The sequence below is a fragment of the Chlorocebus sabaeus genome, chromosome X (genome assembly GCF_047675955.1).
Source record: "Chlorocebus sabaeus isolate Y175 chromosome X, mChlSab1.0.hap1, whole genome shotgun sequence".
Taxonomy (NCBI): Eukaryota; Metazoa; Chordata; class Mammalia; order Primates; family Cercopithecidae; genus Chlorocebus; species Chlorocebus sabaeus.
Genome location: NC_132933.1, coordinates 128,176,798 through 128,199,428, shown reverse-complemented (window position 1 = coordinate 128,199,428; position 22,631 = coordinate 128,176,798). Strand labels below are relative to the sequence as shown.

At 42.8% G+C, this 22,631-nt stretch overlaps 1 protein-coding gene across 3 annotated transcripts in view; it reads right to left on the bottom strand.

Annotated features, from left to right (window-relative positions):
• PCYT1B (phosphate cytidylyltransferase 1B, choline) overlaps positions 1-22,631 on the bottom strand; it is a 115,502-nt gene that overhangs the window by 80,308 nt on the left and 12,563 nt on the right. Inside the window, exon 1 of one of the 3 annotated variants that reach the window (XM_007991321.3) lies at positions 9,092-9,453. The exons of 1 other annotated variant lie outside the window; for it this stretch is intronic. In XM_007991321.3, the coding sequence (XP_007989512.1) occupies positions 9,092-9,208 (117 nt within the window). In that variant the 5' untranslated portion in view covers positions 9,209-9,453. Of the gene's footprint in view, positions 1-9,091; positions 9,454-22,631 lie in introns of those variants that run through there. One more of the 3 variants, XM_007991317.3, reaches the window with a different exon arrangement.

Here is a 22,631-nt window from a genome sequence, read left to right as displayed (position 1 = left end):
CAGCATGCATGAATTATCGAGTAGAAAACAAAAACACCAAGTCAAAGACTTTGGCGGGAGGGAGGAGATTATATGAAAATGAATTCTGCTCAAAAGGCTAGCCCTGTGTGGCCCTGCACATTATTACACAGGCGCACACTACCAGGGCTCACTGCTTTATTTTCTAATCACTGTGTTTTCAAGTTTGACTTCAAGATCGTTGAGTGCTAAACTGTCTCTTTATCCCCAAGCAAGGTCAGCTTCCCAGCCTCCCATACAACCCGGTTCATGCTGGGATAAAGAGGAAGGTAGGAATGTTAAAACAATAATGCTATGGTCTGAGGCCAGCAACGGGTAATCAGATCCTAGCAAGGTAGAGGCTGTTACCTGGGAGATTATTGGAAGAAAATAGGCCTAGCTTGCAATGACTTAGTTTGTTTCTACCTTCCTTGCTTTTTTCCTTTTCATTCTTCCCCCCAGTGATCTGATGGAGTAACTCTTTTCCTGCATTTATTTCCCTTAGGGTCACTAAGATGCTTTGTGTGGGGCACCAGCTAAAGATGCAAGAGTTTTGGTACTACGGCCTAACCCATTGCTGGACTTGAACCCTAAGTAGCAAACTTAGATGGATAGCATTGGTTAAGAAAGCCCCCTATATCAAGCCTGTAATCCCAGCAGTTTGGGAGGCCGAGATGGGCGGATCACGAGGTCAGGAGATCGAGACCATCCTGGCTAACACGGTGAAACCCCGTCTCTACTTAAAAAAATACAAAAAAACTAGCTGGGCAAGGTGGCGGGTGCCTGTAGTCCTAGCTATTCAGGAGGCTGAGGCAGGAGAATGGCGTAAACCTGGAAGGTGGAGCTTGCAGTGAGCCGAGATCTGGCCACTGCACTCCAGCCTGGGCGACAGAGCAAGACTCTGTCTCAAAAAAAAAAAAAAAAAAAAAAAAAGCCCCTATAGTTCAAGCCCATACTGCCATGCCATGCCTCAAAGAAGGTCCAATGTTTCAAACTTCTGTAGTATGAAATAGATAAATTAGGGGGCTACTGTTCACATTAAGAAGATATTCAACACAGGTTTCTCTAAACAATGAATAGAACATTCCATATATTATTTGGAATACATTCAACCTTTCTGAGGAAGCATCTGAAGAATAAAACAGAAGACAGCTGAAGTGGTTTGTACAACATCAATGTAAAATTTCAAAGTGCTTATGAACATTTGTTATTCATATTTAGTCAGTGTGTCTTACCATAAGATCATGCAACCTATTTTTACCCCAAATGGATAAAAGCAACAGGGGATAAGGAATGGGGTAGCCCAGACTTTTGATAGGAGCATGAGCTCAAACAGAACATACTGCAGTAGACCAAGTCCCAAGGCAATGAAAGCTAGAATCACAGTCTAAGGATCTATCCAATCCATTGTGGGGGACAGAATGGAATCCAGAGAGGAAAGTGATTTGCTTAAGTGCACACAATTATTCAATGGCAAAACTGACACTGGAACAAGACTATGGGCTCCAGCAAGTCGAGACCAAGCTTCAGCATATTTGTCTTGCCAGTCCCCTGTCCTTTCACTGTGGGCTAGTTTAGCTCTCCCTGGCCAGATCTAGATTTGGCTTGATGGGCATTGGTGTGGAGCCCCAGAGGCCACAAGGAAGCAGATCCATTTGCCCTCATCAGGAACCATCCCAGCCTTTCCACTTCTCCCTACCCACAGCCTGGAGGCCTCAGGAGAGGACATATCCTGGGGCTGGACTCAACTACCCAGGATATCCCAGAATTATACTTCTGCACTAGCCAGAAATAAGCCACCATGATTTTGCTTCCACCTTCACAGATGAAAAACAAAGGCTATCAGATGGAGAGGCCTTCAACTTTCAGTACCCTTCCTCTTATAACTTATTCTTACCCAAACCATCCTTGCCAGCTTCCTCACCACCACAGTGGGAGAGGTGTCTTTTTTTCTCCCTGAAGCCAATCCTTCCACTTGTGCACTGGAGTCCAACCTGTCCAGCCTAAGAGACATTCCCTTCATCAGTTGTCCCCATCACCGTCACCCTTTCCCTCTCCCACTGGCTCTTTCCCATTTATATTTAGGCACAAGTTGCTATCATCTTAAAAGAATGAGCCAACCAAAAGATTCGACATCTTGGGTGGATGAAAGGAATGAAAAATAAAAGGAAAAAAAGATGAAGGGAGGGAAGATGAAAGTTACAAAAGAAGAAAGGGGAAAACCTAGTCTCTAGTAAACCTAAGCCCTGATTTGTCCACCTCTGGGTACTACACATTCTATCTGCTTCCTCGCTCAGTCAAGCTTCCACTTCTCTACCACCTAGAGGCTCCTCAATCTAATGCCATCTAGCCTCCGCTCCCACCACTTCACTGAAACATCATCATTGATCTCTTCTTTCTAAATCCAAAGGAAATTTTTCCTTCTTATCTCATTTGATCTCTCTACTGCATTTGGTTCTATTGGACATTCCTTCCATGAAACTTACACTGCCCTTGGTCCCTTGATCTCCCAGCTATTTGAGAAATACTCCTCTGTCTTCTTTTCATGATCCTTCTTCTATTGTCCCTTTAAGTAGTCTTCCTCAGGGTTCCAACCTGGGAAGATTCTGGGATGAAGTAGATTAGCTTAACCAGATTTCATGTAGAGACAGATGAATAGAAGGAAGAGTCTAATAGCTTTAATTACAGCTCCTCTATTTTCCCCCTCTAAGAACCTGATACGATGGCTCAGGGTCAGTTACTTTCTAGAATTAGCCCTGTAGTGGGATTATCCTGAGGCACTCTTCCTAGGTAACCATTTCCATTCACTTCCTTCTCAGTCCAGAAACTAACTCAATTTCACTGTCATCCATTTCACTGCCTCAATTTCACATCTCCTCCATGCTATTTCCCAGATCTATATCTCCAGCTCAGAACTCTCTCCTGAATTCCCCAACCAAACATGAACTAGACATCTCCAAGTGGAAGTCTCCATGGAACCTCAGACATAATTCTCACAAACTCTACTTCCCTGGTGCACCCATCTCAGTGATGACACTCACTAGCTGGAGCCAGAAAACCAACTGTGCCTTCCTTGATCTTTTTTTTTTTTTTTTTTTTTTTTTTTGGAGATGGAGTCTCGCTCTGTCGCCCCGGCTGGAGTGCAGTGGCACGATCTCAGCTCACTGCAACCTCTGCCTCCCGGGTTCAAGCGATTCTCCTGCCTCAGCCTCCCGAGTAGCTGGGATTACAGGAGCACACTACCACGCCCAGCTAATTTTTGTATTTTTAGTAGAGACGGGTTTTTGCCATGTTGGCCAAGCTGGTCTCGAACTCCTGACCTCAAGTGATCTGCCTGCCTCACCTCCCAAAATGTTGGGATTACAGGCATGAGCCACTGCGCCTGGTCCCTTGATCTTTCATTGAACCTGCCCCATGCTCAGACTTAGTTATCAAATCCTGGGGCATTTGCCTCCTTAGTGTTTCCCATATGTATCTAGTTCTCTCCTTTCCCACTGTCCTTCTATAACTTCAAACTTATTAACTCTCATCTAGATTACTGCAATAGTCTCTTAACTGAAATAGAATAAGAAAGGATAGCATAGAAAGTATAAGAGTGCAAAACATGAAGTAAGGAAAAGTGATATTCGGTTTTAGTTATGACTACATATATGTATATGTGAACTGTGCAATGTGAAAACTATTTATCACTGTAGGTCCTCAGAACTGATCCTAACAGGGCTGGGTAAGTGTCTAAGCTCCCTGTAAAGCCACATGTAGCCATTGAGCACTTGAAATTAGCTAGTCCAAATTGAGATGTGTTGCAAATACAATATACACATTGGATTTCAGACTTAGTATGAAGAACATAATGTAAGATCTCACTAATAATTTTTATATTGCATGCTGACATGATAATATTTTGGATACAAAATTAATTTCACCTTTTTTTAACTTTTAAAACTGTGGCCACTTGAAAATTTTCAATTACACATGTGGCTTATGCTGTATTTCTACTGGGCAGAGCTGTTTTAGTGTTCTAGGCCAGTATGTGCCACCCACAATGGGGGCTTAAGATCCACTCAAAAATAGATTGATCCTTTCCATGTCCCAAAATATGTTTTGGGGTCAGCAAGTGAAACCTTTTATTCAAATGCAGGGACTTGTCTTAACTTTGGGATTGGGTTAACAGAGTCCTCCCTGCCGGGAAGTACTTTTGCTCAATGGATAAAATACAGCTTTTAAGAAAGTCTAATATGTTAAAGTCAAACTTACAAAAAAGCTCTCTTAAGGGATTTCAGCATCCTGGCATGCGTCCACAAACCAAACTACTACCTTCTATTAAATGGAAATGCCCCTTTAGGGGCAAGGGCTTTGGATTCACTTCTTTTATTTCTCTCCACAGCACCTGGTACATTGCTGTGTCTGGAAGTGGTTAACTACCCGGCTGACTGTGGATCCCATGGGTAAGGGAGATGGTAGGGGTTGGTAAGGATTGGTAGGAGACTCAGTTTTCTCTCAGTTATCTTCCAAAGCTCTGCATTGCTAAATACTTTAAATCTTCCTCACTGCCTGATTGAGGAGATATACATGCACTCTTCTGATTTCTATATGCTAAATCATCAAAATAAAACACAGAAACTACCTATCATATTTGATTTAGATTTATTTCTTCCATAAGGGTTTAGCATTAGGCAAATGGGGGTTGGAGGGGTAGTGAGAGAACAAACCTAAAACAATCAAAGAAACTAATTGATTGATTCCATGCTAAATACACCTGACTAGTATCAATTTGCAAGACATGGATGTTGCATTTGGATAGAGACCAGCAGGAAGATATCTAATAATAACCTTAGGCAGAATTCCAGTTGACCACAGTAAATGCCCAAGGAAGCTCGTGTTTATTTATTTTCACCAATATTGTGCATTAAGAGTGTTTCACTTTAAAATGTATGCTGTTCTGGGTGGCTAAATAGATGGCAATATTAGCAAAGGAAGCCATTGATGTCTCTGGAAATCTGATCATATTTCTGAACACTAGCAGATGAGCATGCTACCTCCAAACTGACATAATGAACCTTCTGCAAGACAGCAGTCTCTTGGCACTGCTCCGCTTTGAAGTAAAACCCGAAATGAACTCCTCCTGCTAACGTGGCATATTGAACCAGCCTTTTTTATTTCCAAGGCCTTCTCAGTTGATCCATAGTATATCCATCTTCATGGAAGTGACTATTGCAGGCTAGAATTACAATTCCTTCTGACAACAGAATGCACCTCTAGAAGAACTTGACCAAGGTCATTAACCAAATCCTCAAGCAGACAACTTTCAGGGTGCCTGGGCCTTGTTAGAAAGGGCTTCTAGGACACCTGATGAGCCCAGAGGATCTTTCTAGGCATAATCTGAGGGCTGGGAAGATATGAGGACACAGTCCTTGCTCAGAGGAGTCCTTGTATCTCAGGAGTTAGTTTCCAAGAAGGGCTATTACATCATATCACCCAAGGTCACTCAGTTTCTCATCTTGACAGTCAAGCTTATGAGTCACCTTGCATCGTGTTTAATCAGGAAAATAGTAAAGAACTGAAAACAAGTCAAGAATCAAGAGTAAACATTGTAACTATGTAAAGAGTTCTCAGAAGCATCTCAAATAAGAGCACCATGGTAAAATGGTAAGGGTAGTAAGATTATATTCGTAAAATACAGGCTCTATCATAAAACCTAGGTAATGTTTTTGTTATTTCTTTTCTAATTTCTTTATCAGAGTTATTGCATTCTATTTAATCGTCTCCTTTCTTATATGTTCCTCTAATGAAGAATAAGGCAGGTAGAGAAACTACAAGTATTCCTGTCAGAAAAACTTCCCCCTGAAATATAATTCAATCATATCCACAATATTATTATCAATTTGTTACTTACAGGGATCTAAAATATAGACTGCTTTAAAGTCCTGTTTATTCAGTCACGTATGCCAGCTCCCCACTTCATTTCAGCAACTGGGAGAAGGAGTCTGACCTCTGAAGGAGAATCCAAGTGTGGAGCTTCAATCCTAAACAGGCCCCCTGCAAACATTTCATACACTTTCCGTAGTTAAGCAACTCAGTAGCCACACTCTGATGATGGCTGTGGTGTCAGTGACCCACATGCAATTTGGAGCTATATGCCTGGGTGCTGGGAGAAATGCAGAATTTATACAATTTGAAATATGAAGACACTAGCAAAGCTACAAGATCAACAGAAACTACTAAAAACCAGAAAGAAACGTTAGTTTCATGTTTTCACTTGCTGCTCACTCTCTTCATCAACAAACTTTTTTATTAAGTAGTTAGCATGTGCCTTCATTATTAAAGTAAGATCATTAGCAAAGTAAAGTTAGGCTATGAAGTATAAATCTAAATTTAGAATATAATCCTACAGTGATCAAAGTTAGCTTATAAGAGAAGGGACTTTAAAAATTTTAGTAGTGTTTTATAAATTGGTTGCAAGCCCCTACTTAAACAGTCAAATTTCAGTAGCCCGTGATAATGATGAACAACATGGAAAATTTTGTATCATAAGTAAATCAAAGCAGGTGCTTCAACAGTTCAACTTCTGTACATCCCTATCATACCTATGCATGTGTATGATACACACACACACACGCACACAAACACACAAAACCAGAACTGCCAAAAAGATGGGAAGGGAATGTATCTCACGAGTATGTTATAGAAGAAAGATCTTCCACTTTTCAGGTGTAGAGCTCTGGGTTCAAATCCTAGCTCTCCCCCCTTCAAAGCAGTGTGACCCTTGGGCAAGTCACTTACTCTCTCTGAACCTCAGTTTCCTTATTTCTACAATGGGTGGGAGGTGAGGCTGTAGAGCACATTGCCAGCTTAGCATGGTTCTTGTGAGTTACCACCTGGAATAAGCTGTCACAAGTGAAAGTGGAAAGTAACTTGGCCAGGCGCAGTGGCTCACACCTGTAATCCTAATACTTTGGGAGGCCAAGGTGGGTGGATCACCTGAGGGCAGGAGTTCGAGACCAGCCTGGCCAACATGGCAAAACCCCGTCTATACCAAAACTACAAAAAAATTAGCCAGGCATGATGGTGCCCACCTGTAATCCCAGCTACTCAGGAGGCTGAGGCAGGAGAATCGCTTGAACCTGGGAGGTGGAGGTTGTGGTGAGCCAAGATCGGGCCACTGTACTCTAGCCTGGAGGGCAGAGTGAGACTCCATCTTAAAAAAAAAAAAAAAAAAAAAAAAAAAAGGAACTTGAACTTTCTTCTTTCCCTTAATTTTCTCTGCCCATCTCCCTCAGGCAGAAGCAACCAAGAAGCAGCATAGCTAAGAGGTAAAAATGGAAGGAAAAGTAGTAGACAAAAGAGACTGAAATGATGCACAAACTGGAGCTGGATGCTGCCTTTCTCTCCTCTGCCCTTTACCTCTGTCAGGAAGGTATGTGATGCAAATTTGAAGATTGCGGTTACTTTAAAAAATACATTTTTGGGTGAGCATGGGCACACACACACACACACACACACACACACACATATATATATAGTGCTGTGGCACAAGCCTGTAATCCCAGGTACTTGGGAGGCTGAGGCAGGAGGATCACTTGAGTCCAGGAGTTCAAGTTTGAGGCCAGCCTGGACAACAGAGTGAGTCTCTCTCTCTCTGTATTTATGTGTATATATGTATATGTGCATATGATGATCTTGTAATATGCTTTCAGTGGTCATTTTTCTTTATGCTAAACCCATGAGTTGTTTAGTGACTCAAAGGAATCCCTTAGTAACAAACTTATTGAGATGGTTTGTGTCTCATGAGAACATAGACACTACATTGTGTATGTCATTCAGTAAGTAGCTAAAGTGTTAGGGCACAGTTACTATTAAACTGTCCTAAGAGAAAATATTTTTAAAAATAGAAGCATAGGGGAAAAAAAGGCCACAGGGCTCTAATATAACTTCCTCTGTATTTGTGCTTTTTAGGAAGTTGTTCTAAGCCTCCTTTGAACCCTTATTAACTCGTATTAAGAAATAACCGTTTTATGATGGGTTGGCCTTCTCAACTGTGAGCCCTAATTTTGCAGGTTCAGAGAAAATGCTACATCACAAAATCCTTTTTTAAAAAACTCTTCCCAGGGTCAAACTCCACAGCCAATCAAAATATTCCACCTTTTAACTTGACAGAAATCGCTAAAGGAAAGGATAGCTTTAGTGTGTCTTTTGGATTGGGGGGCTCAAAGAGAGGTCTCCCCAAGTTCCACAAGACTTCGGACCACAGAAAACCCACCACCCATGCGGGTGTTTGATTCCTTGAGGACACATGCTGCGGTGGTTGGGAACGAAGTTTCACATCTACCTAAAAGATCATGACCAGTGGTAGAGAAACGACCAAATTTGGGAGAGCAGTTACGGTGCAGTTACGGAGGCGGAAGGACGCTCTCAGTACCCCGTTTCCACACTTTCATTCTTAAAGGCATGCAGCCCCTTTCTAAATAAATGTAGTGTCCCCAGGTTTCCACTACTTGAAGAGAAACCCTCACAGCACACTCTGGAAATGTTTTACAATTCATTTTAAATGCGTATTATTTCTAAGTAAATCATTGAGGGACTCCTATGTATTTATTTATTTATTTTGAACATTTTCAAACGGATGGGGAAGTTTTGCTTCCATGTCGTTTCCATTTTTTTCCCCCAAATTGGCATTAGGCACCAAAATCAGTTGAGGAACGAATCATTCCTTAGCTAGAATTTAAAACTTAACAAGGGACTCGTCCCGAGCTTGGTGAAGATAATACCATTTTAAAATTGCACTGTAGGATTTTTTTACCTTCAGATAAGAACACACCTAAAAGGAAAAAGGCCCTCCCCTCCTCCCGAAGCACAAAAACACAGCATATCCCAAGCAGCCCGTTTCCTACCCAGCCAATACAATAACGCTTTGTAAACTGAGAGCAGCGCCCGGTATAGAAGCTAAGTATAAACAGCTGAGAAGGATTAGGCGGTAGCGCTCTTCTCATTTACATGAAAATCCTCTAGGCATCGTTTTCCTCGCTGGCTGCGGGCGCATAAGGAACTCTTTTATGCCATAGCCACGCATACATTTCCATCCTTTGTCTTTACTTACCAGTCGAGGCTGTGGGCATGTGTGCTCTATTTCCTCCATGGTTTCTGAGGGAGGCTCATTGGAAAGGGATTTTGGGATACCTGTTTCTGACTCAGCATCAGTGGTAACTACTGGCATGGCCAGTGAATGCTCCCTCTAGCTCTACACCCTCAGAGAGTCTCCTCCCAGGCAGAGAATGTTTTCTTTGTCACGTATTTTTCTCCCCGCCACCCTCCACCCATCCCCCGCTTCTTCTCCCCTTCTTTCTGTCTTCCCTAGGGAAAGTAAAGAGGTTACCCCCCCACCCCGCCCCTTTCTCTCTCTCTCTGTCAGAAACCAAGAGGCAAGGCCTCAGTTTATCACTATAACAACCAGACGACACTGAAGCGGCTGGTGCGGGATACAGTAGCTCATTTGCATAGAGCGCGCTGGTTGGCTACTGTCATCATAGTACCACTCCGCCGGGGAGCGGCCGGGCCCCATTGGCTGGCCCGCCGTACCCACGGGCCCGAACTTACTGCTTTTGTTTCTTCTGTTTAATTCAGTTGCAAAGGTCTCCGTCCTCTCTGGGCACGGGACCCGGGCTGCGCCACCCAGATAACATAAAACCGCTTCCTGAGGGGCCTAGGGCGCCTTGAGAAACAACATAGCAGACCTCCACTAATAAAGGACCGTGTCCCTGGGATGAGCTAGTGCATGATGTGCCATAGTCAGGATATTTGCCAAATAGGAGTCACCCTGAAGACAAAGCCACTTTTGGGCCCAAATTCATTGTGCCAATTGCCAGTGGGGGGCCCCTCCGGGCATTCACTATGGGCACCTGAGTGTTCACCCCCTGGACTTCATGCAACGCGAACCCTGGCAGATCCCCTTGTGGCTTGGTGTAGCCCTGGAGCCCTCCCCTGGGGTTGCCCTAAGGGGAACTTTGAAGGAGGTAGATTGTCTTTAACAGTCTGTCTCCTACTCCTGGCTGCCCTTCCCAGTTGCTTCCTCTGTCAGCCACTCTTCCCCGTCCCCAGCTATTCAAAGTTTCCTCAAGAAGTCTTGCTGTTGTGTGCCTTTCAATACACTGTTCCATGCACTGCTCTATTATCTCTTGGCTCCTACGTACTTGTCGTGGATCCCATTTCCTAAGTATCCTGCCCTGAGCCAAATGCTCATGGCAATCAGAGATGGAATGTTAACGATCAGGTGCTTTAATGTCTACATTATCTAGGGACATTCACATTTTAAGAGGAGCATTCTGAAGACACACACCCAAAGAACTTACCAAGGTATTCATTGTGAATTGTCACTTTCAATATTAATAAAAAATCATGATGATCGCTGGCATTTATTAAGCACAAGCACGGTGCTAAGTACTTTACCTACTTCTTGTTTAATCTTTGTAAGAACCCAAAGAGGTAGATCCTATTGTTTTCCTCATTTTACAGGTATTCACATTCACAAAATTCTAAAATAATGCAGCTGGGATTTGAAGGATTTTTTTTTTCGAAGGGTGGGGGCTGGAGGTGGGGGCGGGTGCGTAGGGACCAGGGATGCAGCAGGTGTAGTAAGAAAAGGATCTAGGCAGGAGTCCTCTTAGGACAAGTCCCTGGGCTTCTACATCTTTCATTTTTATCTATAGCAGTGGTTTTCATCCAAGTGTGGTCTGGGACCAGCAGCACCAACATCAGCATCACCAGGGAACTTGTTAGAAATGCGAATTATTGGCCCCCTGTCAGACCCCAGACCTGATTCAGTAAGTCTGGGGTGGGGTCAGAATTTGCTTTTCTAGAGAGTTTCTGGGTGTTCTTAATGCTGCAGGTCTGGGAACTATACTTTGAGAATCAGTAGCCCAAAGGATGGGATACAAATACCCGGCTTGCTTCCATCACAGAAAGGAGATCAAAAGAGATATTATGTCATTGCACTTTTTGAATTGGAACGTGCTATGCTAATATAAGGGGACATTATTTTTATTACTCCTCAATAAGCAAAGAGGGCTAGCCCTAAAAGAAGAAGAAAATGGATTCTGTAGCAGAGAATTACAACTTGACAGTTTTAGATGCTGGCCCTTTAAGTCAGAATAACATCACTTAAGAGTATTATGACCTATACAGGACAGAACTCCAGTGATGTGAGAATTCCACTGACGCTTGGGTTATCTAAAAGGGGCCAGTTGCTTCCTACCCTATTTGCCCTCCTGGAAGCACAAAACACTTCCAGCAGCAGGTTTAGCTCTACCAGCTCATCACCTGGAAGAGTCAAGCCCTGTATTACATTTAGGAGACCTTTTCCTACATGTACTGGGTGACGTGCAAATGACATGTTTATTCTAAACTCAATATATGTATTTTTGCCTTTGAGCAGTGGCTCTCAAAGTGTGCTTCTCTGAGAAGTAGCGGCAGCAGCCCTGGTTACTTGTCAGAAATTCTGGATCCCCACCCCAGACCTACTGAATCAAAACCTCCTGGTTTGGGAGGCATTCTGACCTATGCTAAAGTTTATAAACCACTGCCTTAGAGTCACTGTTCACATTGGAAAGCACCTAACCACCACTGTATTCTGGGCCACTGAGCTACCCCTTGGTTCCTAATTGGTCACCTAATTCTCTCTCCAGAATGAGAGGTTCACCTGTTCACCTGCCCATTTCACAGAGTTCTGATGTCTAGCTGGGTCCTTGTGAACTCTTGTCCAAGAGTCTAGACCATTCCTTTAGACTCCCAATATTTTCTGTCTCCCTTCCTCACCTTCCTCTCCTCCTAATCCTCCTCTGTCCCACTGAACCAAGATACTGCCTCTGCCTAGGATATCTTCATTGTGTTACCCACATCAAATCCTTAGCTTTCAGTGCCACTTTGTGCTAGGTCCAAGTCACACCTGACAACTTACTCATCCCAAGTCCTTGAACTTTGCAATTTAGACTTCTAACTGCCCTGAGGGTAAGCTCTATAACTAATTCCATTCCCACTAGTCCTACTCCAGCCTAGTCCTGGCTTCTTCCTGCTCCTTTCTCCACAGTCCTGTGATTGAATCTCAGCATGTCTTGCAGTCTTAACGGCAGAAATAGACTCTGTCAGGCACCACTCTGAGAGGAGTCCTTATCAGATCCACCCACTTCGGAGACCAGTCCTGGTAGCTGCTGCAACCTGACTCAGAAATACTTCTTCGTAATACTTGAATGGGTTATTTTAACTTGGGGGCATTGTAATGCTATCAAGACAATTAGCTAAGAATGATCAGTTAATTCCACACTACAGAGCTAAATATTCCATAAGGGTTATGAAGGGGATGACTATGAAGGGATAGCAGGAGAGAGTTTATTGGGGTAATGGAATTATTATGTAGGTTTTTTTTTTTTTTTTTGAGACAGGATCTTACTCTGTTGCCCAGGCTGGAATGCAGTGGTGCAATCTCAGCTCACTGCAACCTCTGCCTCCCAGGCTCAAGTGATCCTCTCACTGAGCCTCCCAAGTATCTGGGACCACAGGTGTGTGCCACCACTTCTGTCTAATCTTTCTGTATTTTTGGTAGAGACAGGGTTTCACTGTGTCACCCAGGCTGATCTGGAACTTCTGGCCTCAAGCGATTCACCTGCCTCGGCCTCCCAAAGTGCTAGGATTACAGACGTGAGCCACCGTGGTCGGCCAAGAATCGTTATGTATCTTGATTATGGTAATGATTGCACAAAATCTATGCATGTGTTAACTTCATTAGAAATTCCATAGAGGATATTTGTCAGTATATGCTAACAGCATTTAGAATATTCATACCCTTTGACCTAGGGATTCCGCTTGGTAATTTATCCCAAAAGAAATAGAGAAGCACACAAATAATTATGTACAAAGATGCTTAATGCAGAATTATTTATAAAAGGCAAAAAAGATACAACTTACAGCAATAGTTGGAATTGTTAAAATAAGTCCATATAATATAGTATTGTACACTCACTAAGAGTCATGTTTTTGAAGACATTCTAATGTTATGGGCACATGTTAGCATTATAGTGTTAGAAAAGCAGGCTGCAAAATGTGATTCCAAAAACATGAGCCCAATTATGTGATACGTACATGCACAGAAAAAAGCATTGCAAGGAAATATATCAAGATGCTAAAAGTGAAATCTTTAAACTGTGGGGTTATGGAAGATTTTTGTTTTACTTTTAAAAAAAAATTTCTGCCTATGACAAATATTCAAGGCCAGGCGTGGTGGCTCACGCCTGTAATCCCAGCACTTTGGGAGGGCGAGGTGGGTGGATCATGAGGTCAAGAGATCAAGACCATCCTGGCCAACATGGTGAAACCCTGTCTCTATTAAAAATATAAAAATTAGCTGGGCGTGGTGGCGGGCGCCTGTAGTCCCAGCTACTCAGGAGGCTGAGGCAGGAGAATTGCTTGAACCTGGAAGGCAGAGGTTGCAGTGAGTGGAGATCACGCCATTGCACTCCAGCCGGGGCGACAGAGCGAGACACCATCTCAAAATATATATATATTCAAAAATGAACATATATATATATATGTATTTTTTTGAGACAGGGCCTCACTCTGTCGCTCAGACTGAAGTGCAGTGGCATAATCACAGCAGCCTCGACCTCACAGGCTCAGGTGATCCTCCCACCTCAGTCTTCCTGGTAGCTGGGACTACAGGATGTGCAACCACGCCTGGCTAATTTTTTGTAGAGACGGTGTTTCGCCATGTTGCCCAGGCTAGTCTTGAACTCCTGAGCTCAAGCGATCTGCCTGCCTTGGCCTCCCAAAGTGCTGAGATTACAGGCATGAGGCACTGCACCAACCCTATATTAGTCTTATAATTAGAAAAAAACAATGAACATTACTCTCCTCCCCAAAGACATCAAGAGCTGGGTATTAGGGTTGGGGTGAGACAGTCGTGGTTAGGTCATGAGCAAATAGAAAGATGCACAGACCTCAGTGAGAGGAAACAAGAAAGCTGAAACTGAGGAACAAAGCTGGAGCAAAGTCCTAAAGTCCTATCTCCAGTTGGCAGAGGTAGAGGAAATGTGTTGGAGGCAGGCTGTTCAGAAAAGTCCCAGAGAATGTTTAGGGACAGGGCTTCTGAGTCTCGTGACCTCAACAAGAAGGGTATGCCTTCTGTGAGAACTTGTCAGATCAGTGCTGTCCCTAACAAGGACTATCATGATTATTTCTACTGTTTATTGAGTACCTCTTATGTCTTTAGCACTATGCTAGGTATTAGGTTGGTGCAAAAGTAATTGCAGTTTTTACCATTAAAAGTAATGACAGGCCATGCACGGTGGCTCATGCCTATAATCTCAATATTTTGGGAGGCCGAGGCGGGCGGATCACCTGAGGTCAGGAGTTCAAGACCAGCTTGGCCAACATAACGAAATCCCTTCTCTAGTAAAAATACAAAAATTAGCCAGGCGTGTTGGTGGGCGCCTGTAATCCCAGCTACCAGGGAGGCTGAGGTGGGAGAATCACTTGAACCCAGGAGGCGGAGGTTGCAGTGAGCAGAGACCACACCGTTGCACTCCAGCCTGGGTGACAAGAGCAAAACTCCGTCTCAGAAAAAATAAATAAATAAATAAAAAAAAATGACAAAAACCGCAATTATTTTTGCACCAACCTAATGCTTATCATAGCCTACCTGTAGCCCCGACAACACCCAATCAGATAGATATAGTTACCCCACTTTGCAGATGAGGAAGCCAAGCCATAGAGACCTTAACTTCAGCTTGGAAGACACCTACAAATGACATCTACCTTCCTATAAGCAGTCCTCACATAAACATCATCAAATTGTTGAAAACATTATTTTTGGCCGGGCACAGTAGCTCATGCCTGTAATCTCAGCACTTTGGGAGGCTGAGGCGGGCAGATCATTTGAGGTCAGGAGTTCAAGACCAGCCTGGCCAACATGATGAAACCCCATCTCTATTAAAAATACAGAAAATTAGCCGGGCGTGGTGGCACATGCCTGTAATCCCAGCTACTAGGGAGACTGAGGCAGGAGAATCGCTTGAACCCAGGAGGCGGAGGTGTCAGTAAGCTGACATTACACCACTGCACTCCAGCCTGAACGACAGAGGAGACTCCATCTCAAAAACAGAAAAAAAAGAAAAAAAAAACATTATTTTCAAAGATATGCAAAGAAGAACTATCAGGTTGGTGCAAAAGTAAATGCAGTTCTTGCCATTGAAAATAATGACAAAACCACAATTACTTTGGCACCAACCTAATAAAATAATCTCTTTCAAGCAGACTGTCTGAACCCTGCCGAAATCCCCTCAGGCCTTACCATAATGACTATGATGTTACCATAGTCAACACCTGACCCACTGTCAACTGCCAGCACCTGCATCTCTCTGCCTCGGGGCTTTATCTGGCCTTTAGAAAGCCCTGCCCTCCCAAAACCACCACTGAGTCAGAACTAAAGGGCCAGAAAATTAACAGCCCATATCCCTAAGAGCTTTCAACCAATGACTGATAGAAGTCAAAGTATACATACCCTAGTTCCCTCAGCCCTCAAGTGAAATAACTCTGAATTGCATGTTCTATACTAACTCCCAGAGTCCTCCAGTGGGATTAAGTTCCACTTGCCACAGGGCACCCTTTATCGACTGCCTTCCTTTCCTTGTTTCACTTACCCATGCTCCTGTGAGTATTTCCTGGGATAGATCGTCTCCCAAATAAACTACTTGAACTTGAATTTTTCTTGCAGAGCCGGCTTCTGGGGCATCTCAAAAGGTCTCAAGATACCATTAAGGGGTGCCCACCATAAAGTTGTTTTTTGTTTTGTTTTGTTTGTTTGCTTTTGAGACAGGGCCTCACTCTGTCACCCAGGCTGGAGTGTAGAGTGTGATCATGTTGGCTTACTGCAACTTCTATCTCCCGGGTTCAAGCGATTCTCCTGCCTCAGCCTCCGGAGTAGCTGGGATTGCAGGCACATGCCACCACGCCCAGACAGTTTTTTTGTATTTTTAGTAGAGACGGGGTTTCACCATGTTACCATATTGGCCAGGCTGGTCTCAAACTCTTGACCTCAAATGATCTGCCCGCCTCAGCCTCCCAAAGTGCTGGGATTATAGGAATGAGCCACCATGGCCAGGCCTGACTCTACTATTTCTTCCATGTTTCTTTCTGTCCTTTTCTTTTCTTTTCTTTTCTTTTTTAGACAAAGTCTCACTCTGTCGCCCAGGCTGGAGTGCAGTGTGGTGCAATCTCGGCTCACTAAAATCTCTGCCTCCCGGGTTCAAGCAATTCTCCTGCCTCAGCCTCCCGAGTAGCTGGGATTACAGGCATGCGCCACTGCACCCGGCTAATTTTTTTGTATTATTAGTAGAGACGGGGGTTTCACCATATTGGCCAGGCTGGTCTCGAACTCCTGAACTTGTGATCCTCCTGCCTCAGCCTCCCAAAGTGCTGAGATTACAGGCATGAGCCACCACGTGCAGCCCACGTTTCCTTTTTTTATTCATTTTCTTCTCACTGCCTCAGATTTAACAAACAAGAAATTTATGGCTGGGTGGCGTGACTCACACCTGTAATCCTAGCACTTCCGGAGGCCGAGGCAGGTGGATAGCTAGAGCTATCCAGCTGTTCAGCTATCCAGGAGTTCGAGACTAGACTGGGTGACATGGCAAAACCTGGTCTCTACTAAAAATACAGAAACATGAGCCAGGCATGGTGGCATGTACCTGTAGTCCCAGCTGCTCTGAGGGCTGAGGCAGGTTTGCTTGAACCTGGTAGGCAGAGGTTGCAGTGAGCCGAGATTGCGCCAGTGCACTCCAACCTGGGCAACAGAGTAAGACCCTGTCTCAAAAAAAAAAAAAAAAAGAGAGAGAGAGAGAAAGAAAGAAATGTATCATGAAGAAGGAAGGGAGGAAGAGAGATGGAAAACACAGGGTAGAGATGACAGAAGAATTTCAGATTTCCCAGAAAGCGGTATTACCTCCTATGGAATTTTGCTACTTTTATGTCTCTGTTTTGAGCCACTTCCCCACCTTAATCCACATATGGCTTAAGGTCTGGGCCTAATAGTCTAGGAAAAGACTGTACCATACTAAGTAATGAAATCCATACATAAATCCTTTCCACCCATTCCAGGAAAATTATAGTAGTGAAAACATTTTTCAGTAGAAAGCGTTTCACCCCTCTCTTGGTGCTTTTACACATTGACTTATAATAGCACTCTGAGACTGACATGCTTTAATACTGAAAAATTTCAAATGAATGAACAAATTCAGAGCAGTTAAGTGATTTGACCACGGTCACATAGTAAGCAGAAGTGGTAGAAGTATCACTTGAATCCAAGTCTCTTGAATCAAAGTTCAACACTCTTTTCCACCAAACTACACTGCCTCATTGTGTGATACACAGTAGTTAGATTTGCTTTATTAACAAGCCTGCTGAGCTAACTGATGCAGCTCTCATCATCTAATATAACCTCTTAACCCCTTTTCTATTCAATTCGTGTACATGAAGCATTCTTCACTTTTATTCATTCAGTTCATTTCATATGTGTGCAACTGTGGATCTGGACTCATTTTAGATGCTTGAATTTACTAACGACAAGAAAAATAAACACAGTTGCGGCCAAGTGCAGTGGCTCACGCCTGTAATCCCAACAATTTGGGAGGCCAAGGTGGGCGGATCACCTGAGGTCAGGAGTTCAAAACCAGCCTCGTCAACATGGTGAAATCCTGTCTCCACTAAAAATACAAAAATTAGCCGGGTGTGGTGGCGGACACCTGTAATCCCAGGTGGCTACTCAGGAGGCTGAGGCAGGAGAATCACTTGAATCTGGGAGGCAGAGGTTGCAGTGAGCCAAGATTGTGCCATTGTACTCCAGCCTGGGTGACGGAGTGAGACCCTGTGTCAAAAACAAAACAAAACACAGTTGCATTGCCAGGCTTACCAGTGGGTCAAGAGCATAGCTGATACAGGCTTATGACCTATAAAGGCCATTAGTGGGAGGCCAAGACAGGTGGATCACCTGAGGCCAGGAGTTCCAGACAAGCCTGTCCAACATGGCGAAATCCCATCTCTACTAAAAATAAAAAAAAAAAAATAGCCGGACATGGTGGCAGGTGCCTGTAATCCCAGCTACTCGGGACGCTGAGGCAGGAGAATTGCTTGAACCCGGGAGGCGGAGGCTACAGTAAGCCAAGATCGCGTCATTGCCCTCCAGCCTGGGCAACAAGAGTGAAACTCCATCTCCAAAACAAAAAAGCCCATTGGGGAAAAAAAATAATGGTGAGACATGAAAATAGCCAGGGTTTCAAAATCTATTTTTGTGGAGGTTGGGAAGTAATCAAGAAGATAGGAAGAAAGTGTTTTGTTTTATTATTAAAATTTATTTTCTTCTTTTTCTAACTTCTATAATAACCAAAAAAGAATTGACCTTCACTCATCAACGTGACCAAAATTTGAATGTAAGCGCAGTTTTAAGGAGCTAGGGAGAAGGTGCACAGACCCAACATGACAAACCTATTGCATACATGAAAATACAGCTAACAAAAGGTCATTTTACGTCTTGCATATATATTTGTAACTGGTTGGAGAGATGAACAGTAAGGAGCTCCAATATTCTTTTTTTTTCTTTTTCTTTTTCTTTTTTTTTTTTTTTTTTGAGACAGAGTCTTGCTCTGTCTCCCAGGCTGGAGTGCAGTGGCATGATCTCGGCTCACTGCAACCTCTGCCTTCCGGTTTAAGCAGTTCTCCTGCCTCAGCCTCCCGCGTAGCTGGGATTACAGGCGTGTGGCACCACACCCAGCTAATTTTTGTATTTTTAGTAGAGACGGGTCTCGAACTCCTGACCTCAAGTGATCCCCCCACCTCAGCCTTCCAAAACTCTGGTATTACAGGCGTGAGCCACTGCGCCAGACCCAGCTCCAATATTCTTAGCACTCAAGGACACCAGTCATTGCACCTGTGTGTAAGAAGGTCTTAAAAGAGAGATTTTTTAAAATCAAAACAAGATGTATTTATTTAAATAATGATAAAATCAGTTGTATATATGATATATTTTGTTTTGCTGTAGCAAAACAAATATGATGGTGGGTTTTTTGCATAAATTAAAGTTGCCGTTAGCTGGAATAAATCATTCTTATTGACATTAGCAGCTGTGTAGTCAATAAAGAATGATTGTTGCTATTACTTGGTGGTATTTATAAACACTTTTATTTTCTAAGTGCTTTACAATCACTTATTGTCTAATTAATATCTAATCATCTGTTTACAAGTAATAATCACACATGTAGCGCAGTTTAATCAAAACTCCAAATACAGCCGCCATCATACTCAAGAGTGCCATGTAAATTTTGGTCCCTTCTTTATGGGGTTTGAGTCCAGACATGCAATTGAAACAGATAATACATCAGAAAAAAAGATGGATAAATATTCCCCACTTGTATTTGAGCATAATTTGGATTCACAACTTTTGCATGCCAAATATATTATCTGAATGTCAGTGGATGAGTAAGACCATAGGTAATTTTCAACACTTAAGGGCTCAGTTGCACACATATATAAACTTGTAATTTATTTAACCCACAAAATTGGATGATAGTTTATGATAAATGTATAAGGCCAGGCACTGACTTAACATTGAAACTCTTAGTCACAATCACTGTTTCAGTCATTTTAGTGAAAAAGAGCAAATGTAGCAAAGGTGGCTCAGAGACCTTCAAGGTTAATAATCTAACCAGGTTCAAGTCTACACCAAGCTATGCCCAGTATGAACACCTGCCAGTCTTAATTAGCCAACATAAGTGGATGTACTGCTGTCTCCCTTCAGTCTCCCCAAGTGTTATTCTATAAGCAACTATAGGAACCAGGAATGGATTTTTTTAAGCAGGTGAATGATGTGCGTATTAATCCAATTTTTTTCCTTCTAGGATGAATTTTCTTAAAGTAGAATTGCTGAATCAGAGTATTTATGTTTTTAAAGTTTTTGATACATGGTTTTTTGACACAGTTATCAAATTATTCTCCAGCATGGTTGACCATATGTACACTTCTTTGTATACCCCTAAAGAGTAGTCTTTCTTGATTACTGGTGTACCATAACCAGATTTCCTCCTTGCTGTCCTACCAGGCAGTTTCCCAGTACTACAGCAAGTACTGCAGGGTCCTGAGCATTGTGCCAGGGGGCCTTCTGCATATGATACATATGAGCTTGATTGACAAGTGAGTCATCAGGACCGTCTGATGCCAGGAGGGATACATTCATTCGCAAGTAAACTATGATTACAATCCTTGGACTTTATACTATTAGATTTTGAATGACATGGTGTCCAAAGTGAACCTGCACTCCAAAGTGCAGATTCTTGCAAAATCTGCACTCAGAGTCTTTGAATGCTCAAAGAGAGATTCAGTTTAATCTTCTGTGCTTCTGTGTGTTTTCTATGGCTACTGTAGCAATGTACCAGAAATTTGGTGGCTTAAAACAACACAAATATATTATCTTAAAGTTCTGGACCAGGGTCAGAAGTCTGAAATGGGTCTCAGTGGGCTAAAATCAATATACCTGCAGGACTGCATTTCTTCTGGAGGCTCTAGGGGAAATTGTTTCTTTGCCTTTTTTTTTTTTTTTTTTTTTTTTTTTTTTTTTTTTTAGCTTCTAGAAGCTGCATGCATTCCTTGGCTCCTGGCCTGCTTTCTTCTATCTTCAAAGACAGCAATTGCATCACTCCAGCCTCTGCTTCACTGGTCACATATTCTCTGAGTCTCCCTCCTTCCTTTTTCACTTCAAAAGACTCTTGTAATTACATTGACTTCCTTTGGATAATCCAGGATAATCTCTCCCATCTCAAGACCCTTAACTTAATCATGTCTATAAAGTCTCTTTTGCCATACAAGGTAACATATTCACAGGTTCTGGAAATTACAATGTAGACATCTTTGGGAGGCCCCTTATTCTTCCTATCACATCCTCCTTAGCATGAGCTGGACCTGGTATCTCATCTCCAGATATTCTGGAAATTAGGCTAACAAAATGTCATTCAATTGCAGAAAATTGCTAACACTGTCTGCAATTTTAATACTTAGTAATTTATGACATCCTTCTCTGTATCAGAAACAAGCATTATGTCCAGTTTGCAGATAACAACTGGGGCTTAGAGACATTAAATAATTTGCCCAAGGTCACAGAGCTGATCAGTGTCAGAACTGAGTTTCACATTTAGGACTGTGGGACCTCAAAGCCCCCACTCAATGCATGCTGCCTTGGTATCTCAACATTTTTTATGCTTTTCTCATTCTGCTCTCTTTGGATGCCTTCATGTTGAAAGCTTTTCATTTAGTTCGTTTGACATTTAATAATACAACCTAGCTAGATAAAAGCTTTTATTAAGGCCCTATAAATATCATATTTGACTCATTCAGTAAGTGCCAGTGCAGGATGTCATCACAAAACACACATTGAAGATAATGTCTCCACATTCTCTAATAAATCTTCCTAAAAGTGGCATCAGATGGGTTCTTCCTCTGCAATACAAGCAGAAGTGGCCTCACCAGGTTTTCTTCTCTGTGGGCAATGTGTAAATCTGTGAATAACAGGTGGTGCTGGTGAGAAATGATCTTTCCAAAAGCCCACAAGTATACAAATATCCTATTCTTGACAAAAGAGTGTCTAACACTTTAGGGGTGTCTTAGTCTGTTTTATGCTGCTATAACAGACTACCACAGAGTGGGTAATTTATAATGAACAGAAATGTATTTGGCTTATAGTTCTGGAAGCTGGGAAGTCCAAGAGCATGGTGCCAGCATCTGGTGAGGGCCTTTGTGTTCCATCATCCCATGGCAGAAAGCAGAAGGGCAAGAGAAGGCAAGAGTAAGAAAGCAAGAGGGAATTGAACTTGCTTTTATAACAAATCCACCCTTGTGGTAACCAAACCTCTCTTGTGTTAATGACTTTAATCCACTCATGAGGTCAGAGCCCTCATGACCTAATCACCTGTTATTAGACACTGTTGCACTGGGGATTAAGTTTCTAACACATAAACTTTGGGGGACACATTCAAACCATAGCAGGAAGTCTAAGTTAATCTCTTAATAAAGACTCTTATCCTCTTTGCTCTACTCTGGAATGTTCTCAACCTTGGTTGTGCATTAGAATCACCTTAGGGGCTTTCAAAAACACTGAGGGCTGATTCCTGCTCCCTAAAGATTCTGATCTAATTGTCCTTGGCTTTAGCATCAGGGCTTTTAAAAGTTTAGAACAAAAAAAAGTTCAGAACCACTGTGATGAAGGAGAGATGATGAGAGACTTTATTCATACATGGATTTGGCTCTCAAAAAGAAACTATTTGGCTCTCAAAAAGAAAAAAAGAATCTCTATTTTGTTTGCATCAAGAGTAAGAAATCCTATTTGTGTATGTGTCCCAGGAAGCTGGCTATGTAAAAACTTTCAATATCTCCAAAAGCAATCATTTTAAACACCTAGTCTACTAAAATGCCAGATGAGAGGCCATGTCAAATGACACTAAGGAGGCCAGGTGTGGTGGCTCAGGCCTGTAATCCCAGCACTTTGGGAGACTGAGGCGGGCAGATCACCTGAGGTCAGGAGTTCAAAACCAGCCTGGCAAACATGGTGAAAC